The following is a 22,814-nucleotide window of genomic DNA, read 5'->3' as shown; positions in this document are numbered from 1 at the left end:
GATAAATATGCCCCTAAATGTAGCTTAATATATTGAAAATACTTTTCTTAGTGTCAATATCACTTTAAAACCTCATCTGACTACAACAAAGAAACTTACCGTAAGTGGGGGAGATGAAACAATTATATTTTACTTTATATTGCACCAACATATTTCATTGCATCTCATATCATTCACATCAGTCCTAGTCTCAATGGGGTTTTAAAAAAATCACACATACAATGGTCAACAGAGTCTGAATGGGTTACTTGGGGCCCACAGGGTACCCAAATCAAGGGTCCCGTAATCCAGCCACTAAAGGGTCCACTGTTGCTCCTGCTCGGCCCCAGCCAAAACCACTTACTGCACTACTTAGTTTGCTGTTCAAAATAAAGAAGTTTGCACATTCCACAGTGAAATACATGGCAGCAGAGTGGGGAGCGTTGGTGGCTGGCTTGCGGGATTAAGGTTGCCACCTGTCCGGTTTTGAACCAGACAGCCCATTTTTTGAAGGGCTTCCCAGATCAAAACTGCCTGCCTGGTTTTCCTAATTTGGATCATCTAATGTTGCCCAGTTTTCCTAATCAGGGTTCCCTATGATTGATGAGGTGATTGGCCGATCGCTATGTCATAGCCCTGCCCCTGACATAATGACCATCCCCCCACAGAGTCACAGTCCTCCCAAATTGCATTACAGCCCCACCCCCTGCCCAGATTCAAATGGTCCATAAGATGGCAACCCTAACCAAGATTTTTCCTGGAGGGAGAGTCTGACCCTGACGGTCAATTTTATTAGAAACTAATTAACCTTTCCATTTGTTTTTTCTTTTGCAGTGTGGAAGAAAACCTAAGCAGACATAGGAAAAATATACAAATGCCTTGCAGACAGTGCCTTGGCTGGAATCAAACCTAGGACCCTATATTATTAATTTCATTTTAAGTTCATTGACAATCCTGATTGTAGGTCCATGAAACCCCAACGCATCTCTGCTCAGAAACACAGACATTTCTGTCCCTGCCATTATGTGCCAATAAACATGGACTTTTCCATACTCTGCTATGGCAATCAGTCAGTCACAAGGGATTACAAGATTACCAGCCATCGTGTCATAAGCCTAAAACAGTTTGCTAACTCCACGCAGAAATCACAGGCTTTGCAGATGCAGCTGGGTTATTCAATAGAGGATCAGAGGTTTCTTATTAAAATTAAAGTGATTTGCACTGATATTAACAAATGATAGTGTATAATATTACAAGGGTTTCCAGGACAACACTTCAAAGTGTAAAATTCTGTGTAATAATGTTGGACGTCTGATTGTTGTCTGACATATCTTGTTAGGCTGGACGGAGCAATACATCATGTTCCATAATGTATAATTCAAGATGGATTACTTGTTGGCAGACACAAATATATGCAATTTTAATGCCTTCTATCTAGATTACACTATATCCGGTCAGTGGTGCAGGCCCTTGGCTCACTTTCCTATGTTTTTTTTTCAATAGATAGTTATACACACAAGGCTCCATCTGTTGCTAAAGTACAGCTCCCATCATTCCTATTAGGGTGCAGTCCAAGTGCACTTGCCTATAGAATGCAGAAGATTCTGCCTTCTGTTTGCCAGGCCTCAATAACCACAGCAACCAGATAAAAAGACCATCTGCAACTGGTAATGTCTGTATACGACTTGGGATTAGGTGGCTTGTTTTCTCTTCCCTGTCTTGTTGCTAAAAAAATGAAAAATATAGCATGTATATTAAAAAAGAACATCTGCAAATTAAGTCTGTGCCATACTAAAAGTAAATGTGAAAAGAAACTTCTGATTTAAATAAAGCTTCATAGTGAGCAATGAATGGCAGCTGCACGTATAGTGATGTCCACAGGTGGCAGATGGAGAGCGGTAGAGAGATAGAAAGTAATTAGCAAATAATTCAGGAGCGCCTTAGAATCATGATTAATGAGAATTTTATATTCTTTGATTCCATGTTATTTTTTGATTGAGAAAAGACTACAAAACCTTTTATTGCCTTAAAAAAGTTAAAATATTCAATGCTTACGGCTAATTATGAAATTTATTGAAGTTACATTTTCTATAAAACGATGGTAAGGATTAGAAGTGAATCAGCTTTTGTCCTAGAGATGGCGCTGTTAGACCCCCTCCCCCCCTCCACCCGGATAAAAGCGTTAAGTATCACAAGCTCTGATGCCATTACACCTATGGTTTCGCCTGAATGGATTCCATGTCACACTGAAATTATCCCAATATGCTGCAGCGCAGAACTGCCCAGTGATAAGAAGGAGAGCACAGACAGACTCATCTGCTAACATGCCCTGCCAGCGCTTTCCACAATGGCCGTTAGCTGAGATTTATGCAATAATGAACGAAGCATAAATAAAGCTACCATTTCCATTTGCAATAAAGATAAAGTGTAATTAGAAAAAGCCTGTTGCACGCAGTGACTGGTGATTTATGCCAGGCAAGGGTGCAGACGTAGGCAGGCAAATTCTTAATCACTCACTATTTACAGTTGAAATTCCACTAACAACATAATTGTTTGGGGATCCGTTTCCTGGAAACTCGTTATGGGATTCTTGTACGAGGACTTTAAAATGTAAGATGTGGAATGGCACGGGCAGGCGGCATTGCCAACTTATTTACTGCTGGAGTACCCAGGGCCGGATTTATACATAGGGCACCCCTAGGCTTGGGTCACGTGTGGCTTCCCTTCAGCCTCCCTGCTTCATATGCCGGCGCAAAGTCTTCTCTTGTTGGGTCCAGAGCATAGGGATTGGTGCACAGGAGATTTGAAGAGCTATAACCACATGCCCCCACTGCTTCTGAACTCATTGTGATGTGGCTGGGTGACATGCCGCCTCTACAGTTCTGCTGCCCTAGGCCTTTGTGGCATTTCCACAAATCCAGGCCTGGATGTACCGTCCTGCTTAGATAAAATCTCAAGAGCTTGTATATGGTTAGAGAACTAAGCACTTACCACCTGATGGGGAGAGTGCATATTATTTTAATCATATGGAAAGTAGAAAGTGTGTTTTCACTGAATCTACGTTGTGTGGAAAAAAGTACCGAAGTGCCACAGAGCGTAGATTGTATGATCTGCAGCACTTCTAGGTTGGGGAGCGGAGGAGCGGCTTTTCAAGCCGTTCCCTTCGTCTCTGCTTGTTCCCCCGCCCCAGGCAACTAGCAGAGTGTGGGATCAATTGGCACCTGGGGCACGATCGCAGAGGGGTCCCAAGGCGGCAACAGGCACATGAATTTTACATGTCCTGCTGCTGCACGCGCTTCTGGACTACGCCATCCACCCGCCGTTGCATCTTCTCTTTGTGTAGAAGATGCGCTTGCATCGTGTCCCTGTGTTACGGTAATTTTTGCCTACTAGTACATTGGAGGGTGCTGTCCCCTCCTACCGTGCACCAGACCATCGCAATAGGAGAGGCTAGGGTGTGCTGGTGGATCTTTTGATTTTCTCCTCCAGCCCTTCCCACCCCACCAGACAGATTTGTAGCTTCTTCCCCAGGTAAGAGTTACACTTACACACACAAACACACACTTATTACACTAATACACACTTACATTAACAATTACATACACATACATTTTTGGGGATCTGGGGGTTCACACACACTCACAGCACTCACACACAGACTTGCACACACATGCACATAACACACAATTTTGCAAATTGTACACACACACACATACGCACTTACACTATTTTGTGGCTTTTTTCTCTCATTGCATCATATTTTTGCCTGAAAAAAAAATGTTTTATTGTGATTGCGAATAGTGTATTCGCTAATCATACTGCACAATATCTTTTGTATGTTATTTGGTGATTATATTGCAATTTTGATGATTTTAGAGCAATTTTAGCCATTTAATTGCATTTTCAGCTCTGCATAGGTTTTGTTCGCTTTTTTTCCTGTCCGTAAAACCTATTAAGTCACGCTTAAATATTCAAACTGTTATTCTGACTGCTGATTTCACTAGGAGAAAAAAATAACGCATTGATGATTTTTGTGGTTTTATTGGATTTTAGTGATTTTATTGCATTTCACACTGTTCTTGCCCATGTAAATTTTGTCTTCTATACATCCTTTTGGGGGTCTCTGTGTGCCACATAGTTTGGTAAAACTATGCATATTGGGCATCAAGCTGTACAGTAGACCCTAGTGTTGATATTTAGGATGTTTTATGCTGATACATTTACGAAATGTGGGGCATAAAATGGGGTAAAATATAAACTTTGTGATGATTTTCAGAAATTTGATAAAAAAAATGCTACGTTCACCATAGCTTTACAGTTTCGTAGTTTGCAGTAGAAAGATTTATTTACCCATTTTGGATTTGTCAGAATGTGTATTTTCTGAAAATATGATTTTTTTTATGGTCTCCATGCTGTTAGAGGGGTCTTATGGCACATAATACACATAACGGGTGCTTGTATTGCAGCAGCTAGAGCATCAGCCGTGAAAATATACACTACTGTCATTTGGGTGCCTGCGTATGCCACATAGTTTGGTAAATCTATGCATATTGGGCATCAAAATGTTCAGTAGAAGCCTAGCATTCATATTCAGGATATTTAATGCTGATATATTATGAAATGTGGGATATATAATGCTTTGTGCCGATTTTCAAAAATTTTATAAAAAAACTCTACGTTCAGCATAACTTTACAGTTTGGTAGTTTGCAGTAGAACAATTTATTTACCCATTTTGGTTTTGTCAGAATGTGTATTTTCCGAAAATATATGTTTTTTTAGGGTCTCCATGCTGCATACCTCCCAACATTTTGGAACTAAAAAGAGGGACAACATTTTTTGACCACACCCATTTTTTTGTGGCCACACCCCTTAAATACCATGTTCATTTTACAAAATTTGGCAGGTTATGAAAGTATGAACACATTTCTGTGGTTTGTTTCAGTTATTACAGTTTTGCTAATGAAGGTGAATTGCCCTTTAAGCTGTGAGTCTAACTTTTCCCAAGGGTCTGGTTATCTTACAGTATATTGTTACAATTCTTATTTACTTATTTTAAATTGTTACAAAAGTTTCCAAGTGCACATGGTGGCTGTTCTGGGCTCTCTGCCAAAAGTTAGAAACACTTTAGAAATACAGTAGTGCGGTATTTCTAAACGTTCTTCTCTTGGTTATTCCTGGCCAATAACCCAACACATGTGGGGATAAACAGTCAGCCCCATTTTCCAAATCTGGCCAACAGATGTCAGTGTGCCAGATCACTCAGTAGGTATAATTGATAATTAGGACGTTTATCTTTCAACTTCATTGATGCATCTTTGAATCTCACTAGCTATTTCTGTGTGTATGTGTATGTAAGTTGGTAGGACATTTTAGAACACTACATTTGTTGTAGGCCATGGAGTCAATGCATGAGTGTGCAAGGCACAGCTTTCTGGTTCAATCATAAATGGAAAGAAACTCCAATACCAGACATGGTATTAAAAAGTTAAATTCACTATAGAAATCTCACATGCATTTTCTGGATGTGCAGCCCACTTTAAATGAAGGTAAAATCAATAACCTGTAGAGAAAACAAACAGTATCAGTCTCCTACATGCCAAAAACTTCCACATCCCAAGCAGAAAAAAAGTCATTGTAAAGGAGCAATTTCTACAAGCAAAATGTATTGAAGAGGATTTTATGCTAGAGAGCAAGGCTTTACATTTTTGATTTATGCAAACGGTCTCTGACCCTATGGTATTGTCACAAACCAAAAGGGAGGTCAAAGCCAAGTTGTAGCTGCGCTCTTAGGGGAAGATTTAAAACTAAGTTTTTTTTCTCAATTACCAGTGCGTTTACAATAAAACCAATTGTGTGCATGTATCTGCTAATTATTTTCAATGAGTCTGCAAACTCTTGAATATATATTTCCTCCTATCGACTCCTACGGGAAGCTTGGCAGCTTTTGTGGATGAGTTCTTTTGTTTTTGACTTGATTTAAATTTAATCTTGAAATTACTTAATCAGTTTAATCACTAAAATTTGAGAAAACAATTTAAATTTACTTTAATTGAAATATTCGTCAGCTGATTTTGCAGAAGAAAACCCTTGAGCTCAAATTTTAATTAAACGTGGTTTGGAAGACAAAGTAAACAGATTGAGAAAGTCATTAGGAAGTCCTAGCCAATTATATAGGGTTATTTAAAAAAAACAGGCACACAATTTCTAGGTACCACTAAGAAAAAGAAAGCCGCCAGTGAAAATGGCATTATCACATTGCAAACATCTTCGTGGTCTGACTCCAACTCCCCATTCTCCTCCTCTTTATAAGACTGACCCGCTTGGGATGTTGGACAGACACTGCTTTGTTGAAGGGGCAGATCATTCTGCAGACCCCCCACACACAGTGGCTTCAATAGATATTGATTAGGTGACTCTATGGTAGGACATATGTGACATTGTCCCTGAATTCTAAAGTTTACCAGCTCCCCTTCCTTGGACAGATATTCTTAATTTTCAATACAGACTCACATGACACCAAATGGTGGACAATTTGGACAATGACTTTAAAACTACTGAACATGTTTAATGAATATATACTGTAAAGTTGCTTTGAATTGTACTAGTTAAAGGTTTCAGGTTCGGTTTTTGATTAGAGATTCTTAACACCTGGACTTTTATGCCCATACATCACTGGAATTGGCCCCTTCTGCTCCACAAGTGGAGCAATAGCACTAAGTACAGCAAAGCAGATTGTTTCTAATCTCTTTTGTGCAAGGAGTATCACCGATGGAAGCTCTGGAACAAACTGTAGGGCACTTCAGCACAATAAACTGCAACTGGAAAAACAATTAAAGTTCCTTCCATGAGATGTAGCAAAAGCAATAAGAACGAGCAACCTGATTCAGCAGTTGTAAGGTAGTGGAAGAATGCAGTAAGTGATTTTATGCCTGTGATTCAAATCAGCTGCTCAGAGGAAACATCTTCTGTCGAGTAATGTTGCCTTTAATAACGCCCCGGCGTCTCCGTGCGGAATGATCGCTGCATACTCTCGGCTTTCTCTAACAGGAAAATACTTGCTTAACACCTAATATAGGAAGCTTGTGTCCTCTGGGAGGTCACTTTATCTCTTTGGATGGTAGGGGAGCAGAATGTTTGCACTTTTATATGAGAGAGTTTCTAGGCGGCAGTACTGAAGGCAACTTGTGTGTTTTAAAAATTCCTAGGTTTAAAGAAATGAAACATCAAACTTGCCATTTAATATCATTGTTATTCCAAATAGGTAAATGTAAAAGTATAAAAAAAATAATGGGTTTAAAGTTGGTTCATGTACTTATCTGGAATAGCAGTTGGGGCAGTATAGTGCGAAAATGGTGGTGCAAAGTTTAGCACTGATATCTTGTAGCACTGGGGCCATATCTTCAATTCCAGCATGAGTACAAATAGTTTCATGTACTCCTTTGTATTCCATGGGTTCCTTCTGGGTACTCACACTCCAAAAACATACAGGCATTGGCTCCTGATACAACTGACCTTAGTGTGTGTGAATGTGAGAAAACTGTAAGCTCCACTGGGGCAGGGACTGATGTGAATGATGTTGCAGACTATTTTGGCACTATTAAATAAAATATAATAGGATTCACATGATTAAAGGCATATTACAAATGACATGCCTTGTAGAGGACACATTGTTCGTATGAAGACTTGCATATAAGTTAGCAATGTGAGAATATTACCTGGTGGTCCAGTGGGAGTACAAAGGGGACACCCGTTGCACCCACAGCACAGACGCCCTCCATATTCACATCCTCCGGCGCAAAGTACATGACACGTGTGCCGCGTCCCTTCAGGCACTTCCGGGTAGGCTCCGCTCATGCCTTTTCGGCTTTATTCTACTCATCTCGCCTGACATCATCCCACTGACGTGATATTCAAATGTTTAAAGGATGTCCCTGTTTTGCATTGCCCAAAGTAAAGGTCTATTTTTAGTTCCTGGTGTGTTTTCTAAGTCTGTTCCACTGGTTCTTGCCTGTCCCTGACCCTGTCTAGTTAATCGGCCTGTCTTGGTCTTTGCCTGTTATTCGACTTTTCTCTTGGAGCCTGTTTCTGTACTTCTATATTGGAGTGTTTGACCCAGCCTGTGACCCAGACTACTCTCTCGTCTCCTGATTTTGTACCGCATTGCCCCACGGTTTCTGCCCTGGCCTGGCCATTGACAATTTGCCTTGTTTCCCATTCTATTACTACACGCTTGGTTTCCTAGCCTGCTCAGAACTCTCTCCTTGGTCCTCTCACACTAAGACCTGGCGGCATCCGAGTAGCAGAGGGCTCCTCCTGAAGCCAAAGGCAGCAGTTAAAGGCAGAAGAGTGAGCCAAGACCGGGTCCTTGGAGTTTTAGATACCCTGCATTAGAAGCAATTGATCACAGTATAGACATGCCAACCCTTTAACCAGGAAGTTTATCAAAAAATTCAGATTTTGTTTTTTTCCCCAGACTGACTGGGACAATGGTTTAATTTCTATATAGTTACATACATATTTACATAGTTAAATAAATAAAACATAAGTCCATCGAGTTCAACCCCTCCAAATAACCCAGCATCCATACACACACTGACCCCTCCTTACACTCACATAAACTATAGATTTTAGTATCACAATAGCCTTCTTTATTATGCTGTATTACCAGAAGTAAATTGCTAACCCTTGCCACAGATAATACAAAATGTGTCTACTCTTACCAGGGCCGCCACCAGAAATTTTGGGGCCCCCGACATTTATTGGGTGCCCCCATGAACACATAAGTGCATAGTACCAACTGATCAAATGAACAACTAGAAGGTGAGTAGATTTTGCTAGAACAAAAGATTGAACTTGTACAATGTATTTTTTTTCAATCACAGTAACCCACCAGTGCAGGAAAAAGCACTGAAAGCAAGGGTGAAATTGTAGAGAAAACAGACCCTACAACTGGGGAACGTTAGGGGTCCACTGAAAATGATGAGTAGCTGCAATATATATGATCTTGCTGTGGGGCCCCATAACTACAGATGAAGCCACTTTTGGTTCATTTAAACCACTTGTCCCATTTAACACAGAAAATTGTGTCTAGTAATAGTTCATATAAATAGTAAAAATATTTAATTAACATGCTAATAAGTCACTAGGTTTTTAGGAAGGCAGTGAAATTTACCTTATTTATTTTTTAATCATGGGGGGTCAGGGGAATTTGTCCTAACCTCTCCCACCTCCCTACCCTCTTATTGCTTGATAAATAAGTTACCTGTGTTTCTTAGGTAACACCCTGATGGCAAGCCCTAACTTTAATAGAGGTGTGTTGACAAATAGTTATGGGCAAATTTGTGCCCATGAATTTTGCGAATTACCCTCAAAATTCGCGAAACGGGAGAAAAATTTGCGAAACGCAGATTTTGATGCCGGCGCCCATTAAAGTCAATGGGAATCCATTAATCATCAGTGTCTGAATTGCCGCTGGCAGATTTTTTCTGGGGCAAAACGCGTAAATTCACCACAAATTTGCGCCTGACGAATAAATTCGCCCATCACTAATGACAATCTTTATCAAAACCAGAAGTGTAGAAAGCAACAGATGCTGCTTTTCAATAGCAATTACATGTATAAATAACTTAAAAAACACTGGAAATGTTGAATCACTTTGGCTTTCATTAGACAACATTTTAATTTCAGATTTATTCCCCTTTCTAGCTTCGAATAGCTTGTGAATAAATCTATACAGAATATAACCCAAAACAAACCATTGACTTTCTTAGTCTCTATTTTTTTTGCTTGGTGAGAATCAAAACATAATATGGATAAAGAGATATTCAAATGCAAAACACTGATTTTCATTTCCCTCCTATTTGATAACATCAAATTGAAATGTAAATGCAATTGAAAAATAATTCAAACATAATTTTTTGCTGAACATTAGTTTGTTATATCAAGAAAATAATCTTTCCCATTTCCATTTATTTTCAAATAACAAAAACATACCGAATGCAAATCAGATTAACCCTCACGGTAAATAAAAGGTCCACCACATATAACAAACATTTGAATATAAACGTAAACATATACACATTTAAATGGAAATTATTACATGTTGACATTGGGGGTGGGGCAATGACTTTGCAATCTGTGATTTGCCGGCCACCAGTCAATCTAGGGGAATACTGCCCGGTTTTCCTAATTTGGAAAACCGAATGGGCAATTAAGACCCAGGCAGCCCTTATGAAAACCGGGCTGTCCGGGTCACAACCGGACGGGTGGCAGCCCATGGGAGGGGGGATGCAAGGAATGGGTGGGTTGGGGGAGACCCTGGAGTTGGTGGAAGAAGGAACTAATGAATTAAAACTTAAAGGGCAACTAAAGTCTAAAATAGCATAATGTTAGAAATGCTGTATTTTGTATACTAAACATAAACATGAACTTACTGCACCACAAGCCTAATTAAACAAATGATTTATGCTTTCAAAGTTGGCACAGGGGGCTGCCATCTTGTAACATTTTGCAAGACCAAGACTACGCACATGCTCAGTGTGGTCTGGGCTTCAGTTGGGAGGTTAAGCTTAGGGATCATCATAAATGATCAAAACAACACAAGTCAAATAATATCTGCCAGAAGCTGATACAGCAAGACTGATTAATAATCAGAATATACAGACTGCACTGGGTCTGTGGATACAAATCTACACAGTTGTTACAGGGAAGCAAACAAAGCTGCTCGAGTTCTGGGAAGTAAGGCGGGGGCTCCCTCCTGTTGTTTGAAAGTATGATCGTTTCCCTTCAGAGCAGTTAGGGAGCGTCTGAAGTTTTGTTTTGCAGCAAGTAAAACGAAGGGGGAATTTCACTGCAAACAGTCAGGTTTCTTATAAAAACGGTACACATTTTTTAATTAAAGTATATTGGAGATAGATTTCTTCATTAAAGAAAGTAAAAATGGGATTTTATTTTTTTGCCTTTACATCCCCTTTAAAAGGCTGGGTCAGGCAGCTGAATATGTCAGTTAGGGGAAGGAAGGACAGAAAATTACAAATTTACCCACAACTCCATTGCCAGCAAATTTGTATTGGTGACATTTACATAGCAGGGTACCACTTGAGATGGAAGGCCATGGTTTGAAAACATGATGAAAAGTAGTTCCCACGACCTGGGAAACCTGAGCCTCCTCATTTACGGGCAGTGAGCCAATTACTGAACATGGTGTATGTTCAGAAGGTGGATTTTATTAAAATGACAATGTCATAAGTGCTTCATATGGAGATCACAAGCAGGTGGCCACAGAGTCCCTTGGAGGCTTCAGTTGGACGGTCCTGCTATTGCTTATTTTTTGCACTTTGAATATTTGCCTCAATCATTTCTACTGAATATAACAGCATATTAAGTCTTTGTGAATATGTTTTACTAAGACGTATGCTAAACACTTTAGCCAAGGCAAGCAGCAAAGCAGTGTATGAAGTTCAGACCTGTGCATTGTTCAGCTTTCCTTAGACATTCCCAAACTGAATACAGTTGAAATCATGCCTCTGTTTATTCTGCTGACACACATTGTGCATAAACATTAATGCTGTTTTTAAAAACAAAAAAATTGTCACTTACCATACTGGCAGCGTGGCCCCTGAAATCCCGCTGGACAAAAACACTGCTGAGAGGATCCATCAGCGCAGTTCCCTCCATTAAAACAAACGCCAGTGGTGCAGGCCACTGCAAGAGAACATACAGTGTCTGAGTGCCATTCCACTGAACAGCTCTTTATTTCATTCAAATGGTTCAACGTTACCTTACATTTTCAACATCGTATGTATTATATGCTTCTTCATAATCTCTACATTTCTGTCTCAATATAAATCACTGAAACAGAATAACTAATCTCTGTCCCTGTGAAAATAAATACTATAAAGTCCCCATTTCCTGGAAACATTCCGCAAATCGGAGCCTGTGTGTCAGTTTTGTATACAGCAGCATTTCAGGGGCCCTGATGTGCCCCCCCTTTCAGCATTTAGGGGGTTATTTATCAAAATCCGAATTTATCTGCTACAAATCCGCTCGGGTTTTTTGCGCTTATTTATTACATTTTCCCATAAATTTGCTTTGCGGGAAAAAAAGATCAGATTTCAAGGATTGTATTTCAGATTTTTCATCCGATTTTCACGATTGTTGCGGATTTTTCACCCAAAAACTCAGATTTTTGTCCGAAAACTTCGCAAAACCCAGCGCACATCCAAAAATATTAAGGGGCAGATTTATCAAGGGTTGAATTGAAATTTAACATTTTCAAATTCGAATTTCAAGTTTATTATAGTGTAAATCAACTAGAGAATATTCCAAATTCGATTTGAGTTTTTAAAAAAATCAAAATTAGAATTTTGAAATTTATCATGTACTGTTCGTTCAAGAATTTGAATTTGACTATTCGCCATCTAAAACCTGCCGAATTGCTGTTTTAGCCTATGGGAGACGTCCTACAATCAATTTGGAGTCATTTGGTGGACTTTTGAAAATCAGATTTTTTTTTGTTGTTGAAAAAACTCGAATAGAATTCAAGGTTATAGGAGTTTGTGGGAGTTTTTAGAAACTCCCATAAACTCGAAATTCGACCCTTGATAAATCTGCCTGTTAGTGATTTTTCAAAAAAAGGTAGTTTACCTTTTTTTTTTTTTTTTACTTTTTTTTATATGATGTATGTATTCTAAAACAATTTGCAGTAGCACCTAATCTTTTAGTTTTGGTGCATTGTTAAAGGTTTGAACTTTTTCTCCAGATCCCCAAGTATACAGTATTTTACTGGGGATATGGCCTTACCCAGGGCAATATTACTGCCATTATACAACAAGGGCCGCTCCTGCTTTTAGGGAAGGTGAGAACCTTGCCTTAGGCGGCATGAAGCGGCCAGTTACCAGCAGCGGCAAAAAGCAGCCTCTGGTAACTCAGTTTTTTAACATGGAAATTCACCACTGCACTAGCGATGCGGCCCTTCCTGGACCCGATCTGATGCTAAGGGGGTTATTTACTAAACTCCGAATGCAAAAATTACGAAAAATTTGTGCTTTTTTTAAAATAAAATTGTACTTTTAAAAAAATCATGAATTTTTTGGAATTTATTAAACCCTCGAGGATGGAAAAGTCAGAATCAGAAAATCTGGCATCTCAGACCTGTCAAGGTTGCATATAAGTCAATGGGAGAAGTCTTAGAAGCACATTTATCAAGGGTTGGCTTTTCGAATTCATTTGAGTTTTTTAAACTCCCATATATTGGAAATTTGACTAGTCGACGTTTAGTAATAAAATTGAATTATTCCAACTCGGACTAATTTAGATGACCCGAAAACTCAAATCGAATTCGATCAAACTCAATTCAATTCGAGTTTTTTTCTCCGGAAAAAATAAATAAAGAAATCTCAAACAACGTAAGATTTTTTTTCAACTACAAATTTGGATTTCATATTAAAAAATACAGGGATGCACCGAATCCAGGATTTGGTCGAGATTCGGTTCAGGATTTGACCTTTTTCAGCAGGATTTGGATTTGGCCAACCCCCCTAATCCAACCCCTAATTTGCATATGCAAATTAGGGGAGGGGAGGGAAATTTCATGACTTTTTGTCACAAAACAAGGAAGTAAAAAATGTTTTCCCCTTCCCACCCCTAATTTACATATGCAAATTAGGATTCAGTTTTGGTTCGGTATATGGCCGAATCTTTCACAAAGGATTCGGGGGTGCGGCCGAATCCAAAATAGTGGATTCGGTGCATCCTTAAAAAAAACGTAGAATTTAATTTTTTCATGTACTATGGATATTAGGGATGTACCGAAACCAGGATTTGGTTTGGAATTCGGCCAGGATTCTGCCTTTTTAAGCAGGATTCGGATTCGGCCGAATTCTTCTGCCCGGCTGAACCTGAATCCAACCCCTAATTTGCATATGCAAATTAGGGGCAGGGAAGGAAATCACGTGACTTTTTGTCACAAAACAAGGAAGTAAAAAAATGTTTCCCCCTTCCCACCCCTTATTTACATATGCAAATTGGGATTTGGTATTCGGCCGAAACTTTCGTGAAGGATTCGGGGGTTCGGCCGATTACAAAATAGTGGATTCGGTGCATCCCTAATGTATATTGGTTTGTCCTAAGATGGGCAGTGTTGAAAATTTTCAGAGCTACTCTTCAGAAACAATTGGAACAAGCCAGTGGACTGATTGGTGGGAGAGAACAGGACATGAATCTAAGTATGGCTGCCTTAGCAAACATAAGAAAAGACAGGTGAAATGACTGAATGCAAAGCACCATTGTAAAGGACTTCCTAAAGATTTGTTTCTCACTAGCAAGACACTAAAAATGACACAAAGTAATGTATATGCATTAGCGAATGAAACATCAAATAATGTATAGTCTTAAAACATACACGAGGAGATTCAAAAGTACATATAAATAACAGTGCGGTGCTCTGGGGAAATTGGAGACATTTTATCGAGCCAAAAGGATGTTCAGAAAAGAAAATAATCTTAAATTGAAGCAACATGCACTGATATGGGAGATTAAACACATAAAAAAGGGCACGGATTTGCAAAAGACAGCAAAATAACTAGCCGCTGGCCTTAGGCTCCCCAGATAGAACTTACACGTGGCACACAGAGGAAACCTCTGTGATTTATGGAAACAGAATCTAGCTACCAAGGTACTATCTCGTGGAATGGAATATTCCTGTAAAACATTGAGGGATTCTTTTTTTGTATACATTTATCTAAATTAATAAAAAGGATGGGGTATATGTAAGGCAATATAAATCATCTCAGTTGCTTTGCTAGAGCATTTTCATAAGCTTCTAGCTAAAGTTGACCTTTCCAAAAAAGTACTCCTCCGACTGATCCGCTTGTGGGCCAAACAGACAGATATGACATGTATATCCTTCTCTACTGTCCCGTTCATTCAGGCTGCAATTCATAATCTGGGGGCAATTAAGGAAGGTGATGTAAAGGGGTGATAGGGAAATTCTGATTCAGGTGGAAAATGACCAGGTATGGCTATGTAGCCCAATACAAAGATGCTTTAAAGTGACGTAAGCAAGTGCCCTGGGGAAATTCTTCATTGGACCCAACTGTAAAGCAGATCTGTTCAAAGAAAGAGTAAACCGTCCAGCATCTCTACTAAAATAGGTTGTTGGACCCCTCTAACTGTAAATTAAATGACTTTTAGTGATGGGCGAATTTCTGCCATTTCGCTTCGGCAAAAAATTTGCGAATTTCCAGAAATTCATGAAACGGCCAAAAATTTGCAATACTCTAAGGGGCAGATTTATCAAAGGTCGAGGTGAATTTTCAAATGAAAAAAAAAATAGAATTTTCGATCTATTTTTTGTGTACTTGGACTAGGGAATAGTCCAAATTCAATTCAAATTTGAAAAGAAATTGAATATTGAAATTTATCATGTACTGTCTCTTTAAAATTCGACTTTGACCATTGGCCATCTAAAACCTGCCGAATTGCTGTTTTAGCCTATGGGGGACCTCCTAGAACCTATTTGGAGTCAATTGGTGGACTGAAAAATCTAAGTTTTTTTGGGAAAAACTTTGAATCGAATTCGGCCGAATACGGACCTATTAAATCAAAAACGGCCTATTCAACCAAATTTGAACGAATGCGCTATTTCTTTGATTCGAACAATTCGAATTTGGCCGAATATGTACCGAAAACGGACCTATTCGACCAAAAAAAAACTTCGACTTAATTTTGATTGGTCTTTTTGAATTAAAATTTCGAAGTTTTTTCAATTCGAAATTCGACCCTTGATAAATATGCCCCTAAAATTGACGCCCGCGTAATTTGATGCTTGCGTTAATTTTGACACTGGTGTTAAAGTCGAGCAGCGTCCGAATAGTGTTGACATGCAACGGATTTGCCGCGAGCGACTTTTCGGACACGTGTCCAAAATTTTTCGACGCACGTGAGTTGCGTGAATTTATTCGCCAGCAGCGAAACGTGGAAGTTGGCGCAAATTCTCGCCTGCCAAATTTATTTGCCCATCACTAATGACTTTATTAAACTTCCAGCTCCTAGAAAAACCATTACTTGAAGTACTTGTGAAATTATCATTAGGAGATAAACTTTTGATATATTGGGCCAGATTTAATTTGATGAGAAAAACGTATCTTGCAGTTTAGCAAGTGAAAACTTAATTGAATTCCGCACGGAATTACAAAAGAGTAGGGCTTATTCATGTTCACAGAACAGAGGGCACTTTGCAGTTTTCCCTCCAGTGAATTGCTTCTGAAACCACTTGCACCTGGTTTGGCTAATTGGATGCAACTGTAGCAACTGCGCTGCATCTGCTACAGTTGCGCCCAACTGTAGCAGATGCAAATGTAGTTGGACTTAACTGTAGCAGATGCAGCGCAGTTGCACCAACTAAATTGCCCTGTTGTGCCTGCAATGTTGTTAGAATTCTGGAAATGAAACAATGCATTGTGGGGAAAAAACATGGCGACTGTGATTGAAAATGCACTTTCCTCCTATACTCTCTAGTATATTCTTAGTTAATCTATGCTCCCTCGTTATTGTTTTACTCACTCAACTGTATTATTTCCAGAAGAAAAAGAATTCTGTCACAAAAATCCTCCTGTTTTCTCATGCATTTGTAAAATCGTAATGGCAATTATAAAATGTTATGAATATGTAGGATTTGTCTTATTACCTAAATGGCCCATCAAACACACATTTAGGGGCATATTTATCAAGGGTCAAGGGTTGAATTTCAAATTTGAAAAACTTCGAAATTCGAATTCAAAAAGACTAAGGGGCTGATTTACTAAGGGTCGAAGTGAATTAGAGGGAATTTTCGAAGTAAAAAAATTCGAAATTCAAATAAATTTTTTGGATACTTCGACCATCGAATAGGATACTAAGACTTCGAATTTACTTCGATTCAAAGTAAAAATCGTTCGAATATTCGAGCATTCGATAATCGAAGTACTGTCTCTTTAAAAAAACTTCACCTTCAATACTTCGCCAAATTAAACCTGCCGAAGTGCTATGTTAGCCTATGAGGACCTTGTACAACATTTTTCTAAGTCTTTACACATCGAATAAAAATCTTTCGATCGTACACTAAAATCGTTCGATTTGAACTATTTAATCATTCGATCGAACGATTTTTATTCGATCGCAGGATTGCCAAATTTGCTGAAAAAACTTCAAATTCAATATTAGAATTCGAAGTTTTTTAATTCAAATTTCGAAGTTTTTTGTACTTCAAAATTCGACCCTTGATAAATCTGCACCTTACCGAAATTAAGTTGAAGTTTTTTTTGGCCGGATAGGTCCATTTTGGATCGAATAGGTCCGTATTTGGCCGAATGCGAATCATATGAATCAAAGTAATAGCGCATTCGATCAGATTCGAATCAAAGTTTTTCCCAAAAAAAACCTTCGATTTTTCAAAGTTCACCGATTGACTCCAAATAGGTTCAAGGGGTCCCCCAGAGGCTAAAACAGCAATTCGGCAGGTTTTAAATGGCGAATGGTCAAAGTCGATATTTTTAAAGCGACAGTACATGATAAATTTAGATATTCAAATTTTTTTTTAAATTCAAATCTAATTTGGACTATTCTGTAGTCGAAGTACACAAAAATAGCTCATAGAAAATTCCCCTCGACCTTTGCTAAATCTGTCCCTTAACCTAAACAGATCTTTGCTTTTCAGTAAAAGCTTTAACCAGATTTTCTTTTGATTAGATCCCTAATGGGCTTCATTTCAAATGACCTCCCTAATCTTGTCAATTATAAAAATACACAGAACATATCAAATCAATTTTCTTCCTTTTTTTTTTTTCCTCGGCAAAAGAATATTCCAGAAAGATTTTGAGGAGTGACAATATGCACGGCGGAATGGCAATGTTTCTGTACAGAGCACTATCTGCTTTAATGCAATGGTCATGCTGATTTCCTTGCCTGAAAATATTCCTGCAAACTGAAGGGCACCGTGAGCTCAGGCAGTAAATACGAGACAAATAATGTGATAAAAAAATAATTTGGTGCTCAAAAATTAAAAATGCTGGTATATGTAAAGCTGCTTAACTCTGGATTCGGCTGAGATTAGCCGCCGCATTTACAATATTGCATTTATTTTACTTCTGTATATGAAAGTGCATTTGATTAACGGTAAATTAATGCTTTATTTTGTTTTATTTTGTCAGGGGAATCGCACTTCTGTGGTTATGGGATTAAATGAAACTTTAGGGTGACATTATTTCTGCTACTTGCATTGTGACATGATTAGACTGGAGTCGGTTACCAGGGTGACAAGATGAACCTTAATTAATATTGAAATGAATGTAAAAATTGCTTTTGGAAAACAAAAGGGTTTATAGTGGATTCAGCAACAAGACCCTATAAAACAGATGTTCTTACAAGGAGACATGCACTAAAGTAACGTCAAGCTTTGATGAGATGCTTACTTGATATTCAGAGCTGAAGCAATGTTTATTATCACTGGGAAATACATTTAAAGGAGAAGGAACGCTACCAAGGTAGTTTATTGCTAATAGATTAGCCACAATACTGCAATACTGCTTTACCATCCTGAGTAAACAGCTCTAGAAACTCTCTCTGTTTGTTTAGCAGCTGCCATATTAGCTTGGTGTGATTTAACTTCCTGCCCGAGTCTATCCCCCTGCTTACTAATAGCTCTGGGCTCAGGTTACTGCTGTGAGAGGAGGGGGAGAGGAGCTAACTGAGCATGCTCAAGCCCTAGCCCTGGAGGTTTAAGCTGAAAGAAGGAAGTATAATACAGAATCTCACGTGTACAAAATAGAAGGACAGAAATGTGCTGTTTCTTTTGACAGAGGACTCAGATCAGTATTACGTTGGGGGTTTACTGGTGTATTTACATAGACCTTTCTGATAAAGCTTAATTAATTTTAACCTTATCCTTTAATTATAAAGTATACCCCAGTCTTTCATGAAACAGGACTAGATGCTTAATTTCAACAGCTTTTGCTGTAACCCAAGACATGTGGGTCTGCGAGGGTTATTTATCAAAGTCCGAATTTATCTCAATATTTTCTACTACAATCAAATCCGCTCCGGTTTTTTACGCTTATTTATTATTCCATTTTCCCGAAAATGTGCTTTGCAGCGAAAAATCCGATTTTGCAAGGTTTTTTTTTTTATCAGATTTTTTCGGATTTTCACCCGAAAACTCATATTTTTGCTGAAAACTCCTAAAACTTCAGGGTATTGCACGAAACCCAGTGCACATCAAAAAATCATTGGAACTTCTCCCATCGACTTATATGCAACCTCGAAAGGTCTGAGATGCAGGATTTTCTGATTCAGACTTTTCCTCTGGGTTTAATAAATTCCAAAAAAAATCATGATTTTTTAAAAGTCAGATTTTATTTAAATAAATCACATATTTTTTGTGATTTTTGCATTTGTAGTTTAGTAAATAACCCCCTACGTGTATCATCATGCATGGGGTAAGGAGAAAGTCAATGGCCCCCAATCAGAAAGGAGGCATGATAGTGGAATTGAGTGGCATATGTTTAAATAGTATGAACAGGGGCAGCAGCCCCAAAAAGGTTACCAGATGCAACAAAAAGCTGCTCCTGGTACTTTTAAAAGCGAAATTCGGCTTTACTAGCAAGAGGGCGCAATTGCTCTCTCTGCACTAGTTTTGCGGCCTCCCCCAGAGTAGGAAAGGTGAGTGGTCGAGGGGGCGACATTGCAGAGAATATTAAATCTTCTGTTAGATGGCCATTCTATTGGCACTGCTACTAAAAGAGGTTACTGGCCAGTAAGCAGTAAGTGTTAGGAGCCATCCTTCCATAGCAAATTGTACTGATATGGTCATGAGCCCCATTGGTGAAACTGTAATGTAATCATGATGCACTTCAGTCACAGTTAGCATCCCTTATGCTTCAGAGCTGCTCATTTATTAAGGGGCTGTAGATCACCGTTGGCATGCAAAATACAAACCATTCTCCTGCGGATTCTAAAGGTGTCCCCCAGCATCTCAAGCGTTTGTGGCCAATGAAACATCATCAAAGCAGGACCATTTTAAACAGACTACTCAGGAGATAACTCAAGGAGGTGTTCAGGGGGCTGGAGGACTGATTGATTGAGGCACTCAAGTGGGGGCTTATTTAGGCTGTATAGTCTACGGTGCATGGACTCTAGTGTCTGAGCAATCAGTGTTCAGCACTCCATTTAATCACATTGTGTCTTTTTTTAGCCGTCTCCTTCTTCCTAAGAAAAATTCCTTCATCCTTAACTCTGTTAATTCCCTTGACATATTTAACTGCTTCAAACATAAAGCATCTCTTCATTCTCCCTTTCTCTTCTCCCAAATGAGCATGTGCCTAGTACCATGAAAGAGTTCCATATTTGCAGTGACACACTGTACTACAGAAGGCTATAGAAAAGTTTTTGGATGTATAATTTAAGGCAAATGCAATACAGGTGGCGAGAAATAACAAAAATAAGATGGAGATGAGTATTTATACACTTCAGTCACATGGTTTACATCTGCCAACCATATAGCTTTATAAACAAAATTTAAGGGGGGTTGTTTATTCAAAGTTCTATTTTTTATGGGGAAAAACATGAAAAACATTTTTTGTGATTTATTAAACCCTACTGGTGTTTCAAAGTTCCGAATGAAAAAGTACTCCAACTCAGACATAACGCGTTCATGAAGAAGTCAATGGCAGATGTCCCATTGATACCCTGAACTGCATCGTTCAATAATCCAAAGATTTCGTGATTTTAGGGCGTCAAATCGAATTTTTTCACGAATTTATCGATTTTTACCAGCACAAGAAATTTTTGGAAAAATGTATTGCTAAATGGTGGGGGAGTCCATGTGCATTTGGTCCACGCACATGTACCCAGCTCTTCTGAAAACTGCAGTTTTTAGGGTTAGAAAACAAAGCATACGGGTAACTTACATGTGAATGGTCCGCATCTACCCTCGTGGTGGCCCTCCGTCGGCCAGACTCCGCTCCAGAGACAATGACAACGTCCAAAGTAGCAGTAGATAGACGGGAGCCGTAATAAGCATGGGTAGTTTTAGAATAAAAAAAGTCTTTATTTCCAAGCATCTTTAAAACACAAACAGGTATCCTCCTGGAGCTCTTTAACTAAACCATGACGTGTCTAGTCACCTGACGCGTTTCGTGCCTCTCTTTGGCACTTCATCACAGCAACTGCCTCAGGCAGCGGAGGGGCCAGGGGGGGTTCACCATGGCAGAAGAGAGGGCCAGTTCGCTAGCGCAGATAGGCCCCCTGCACATACCTCACATTGCTTGGAAGTTTCCGCACCTGCAGTGTGTACCAGTGGGAGGGCCTTAAAAGGACCTTGAGGGTCTCCAAATGGCAGCAACATTGTTAACACTGGGTTTCATGGAAAGACTGCACTAAGGCTACCTGAAGCTGAACAAGGAAAAAAGATTTTTATCTGACGTGTGTAGGCAACACAGGCTGTAGATGTGTTCCTTGGCGAAGGAAAGTCACCTCAGCTGCTACACTAGTTCACCGGAAAACATTCCCAGATATGGAAGTGGGAGACAGAGGGTGTTACAGAAACATTTGGCAACTCAGGTGCTTACCAGTCCACAGATGTCCCACAACCTCCTTCTAGCATTACCTTGTGTGCCAGCGATTTCTTGAACCACAACCTCACACACAGTGCAGAAGATTCCAGAAGTCAGAATAGCAGATATGCCAACGGCCCAATTTGCACCCACCCCTACCGAGTGTCACAAAATCCAGAACAGGTGCTAGGCTCCTTGGTCTCGGCTTTGCTTCCGCCTGTAGCAGCCGCCTTTCACTTCGGGAGGAGCCCTCTGCTAATCGGATGCCACAAGGTCTTTTTAAGAGCAGAGCCAAACAAGAGTTCTGGACGAGCAAAGGGGCGCGATTGTTTTACCAAGAATTTAGGACGGAAGGCAACACAACCCAGGAGGATCAAAGGAATAACATGGTCAGACAGGCCGGGTCGGTACAGGCTGAGTTCACAGGATAGTAAGACAGGCAAGGATTGGAGAGTTTGGAAAAGTTAGGCAGGCAAGGGTCAGTTTAGCAGGCAAGGATTTCAGAGTAGTCAAGCAGGCAGGCACGGGTCAATACCAGGAAACACAATGGATTTCACGTAGAATAAGCACCCAGGAACTAAACAAGTTAGACATAACAATGGGCAATAGAGGGACCGGCAGTGGAGACAGGAGGAAGCATGTGGGGGGGCCCACTGGCCACTAGACCACCGGGGTAAGAGTAGTAAAAGCCAATTCATCCGCTATGAGTAACTTCCATTTGAATTTAACTAACCGCCACTGAAAAGAATAACCCCTCAAATTCACAAAAATAGGCATGATTAGGGGTGAGACCTGTATGTGACAGGACATGGCTCAAAGCGGTGTGACTGGGACACAAGGGGGGGTGTGGCCACATCTTTTTCTGGCTGTTCAGTACAGGAGATCAAAGAGAAAGTAAGGACTTTTCAGTAACAATCTGAGACTGCGGGTTGAGCTGTCAAGATCGGGATTGTCCCTCGAAAAAGGGGACAGCTGGGAGGTATGTTAATGGGAGAGGAAGAACATAGCTGGCTGGTTACAGAACAGGGATAAAGAGACTCACAGGAAGGAACCCGGCTTTTCATCCAGTGTCCATCTCTCCATGTCAAGATGGCTGACTGGTTGCTGATGCCTTGCACATGCCCTTCAGGGAAAAGAAGGAGAGGTTGGCCCACTACAATGTTTCTCAGTGCAGATGGATAATATTCTCTCTACATAGTATCATAGTTACAGAGCACTGACTTCCAGGCATAGCTGCACTCTACACC

General features: G+C 39.7%; 1 protein-coding gene across 2 annotated transcripts in view; it reads right to left on the bottom strand.

The window, feature by feature from the left end:
- megf6.S (multiple EGF-like-domains 6 S homeolog) overlaps positions 1 to 22,814 on the bottom strand; it is a 320,522-nt gene that overhangs the window by 211,213 nt on the left and 86,495 nt on the right. For both annotated transcript variants that reach the window (XM_018228002.2, XM_041571504.1), the window contains exon 4: positions 11,579 to 11,683. In XM_018228002.2, the coding sequence (XP_018083491.1) occupies positions 11,579 to 11,683 (105 nt within the window). The remainder of the gene's footprint in view (positions 1 to 11,578; positions 11,684 to 22,814) is intronic.

The sequence above is a fragment of the Xenopus laevis genome, chromosome 7S (genome assembly GCF_017654675.1).
Source record: "Xenopus laevis strain J_2021 chromosome 7S, Xenopus_laevis_v10.1, whole genome shotgun sequence".
Lineage (NCBI taxonomy): Eukaryota > Metazoa > Chordata > Amphibia > Anura > Pipidae > Xenopus > Xenopus laevis.
Note: the sequence above shows the minus strand (reverse complement) of the source record. Positions and strands in the feature narration are given on the sequence as shown.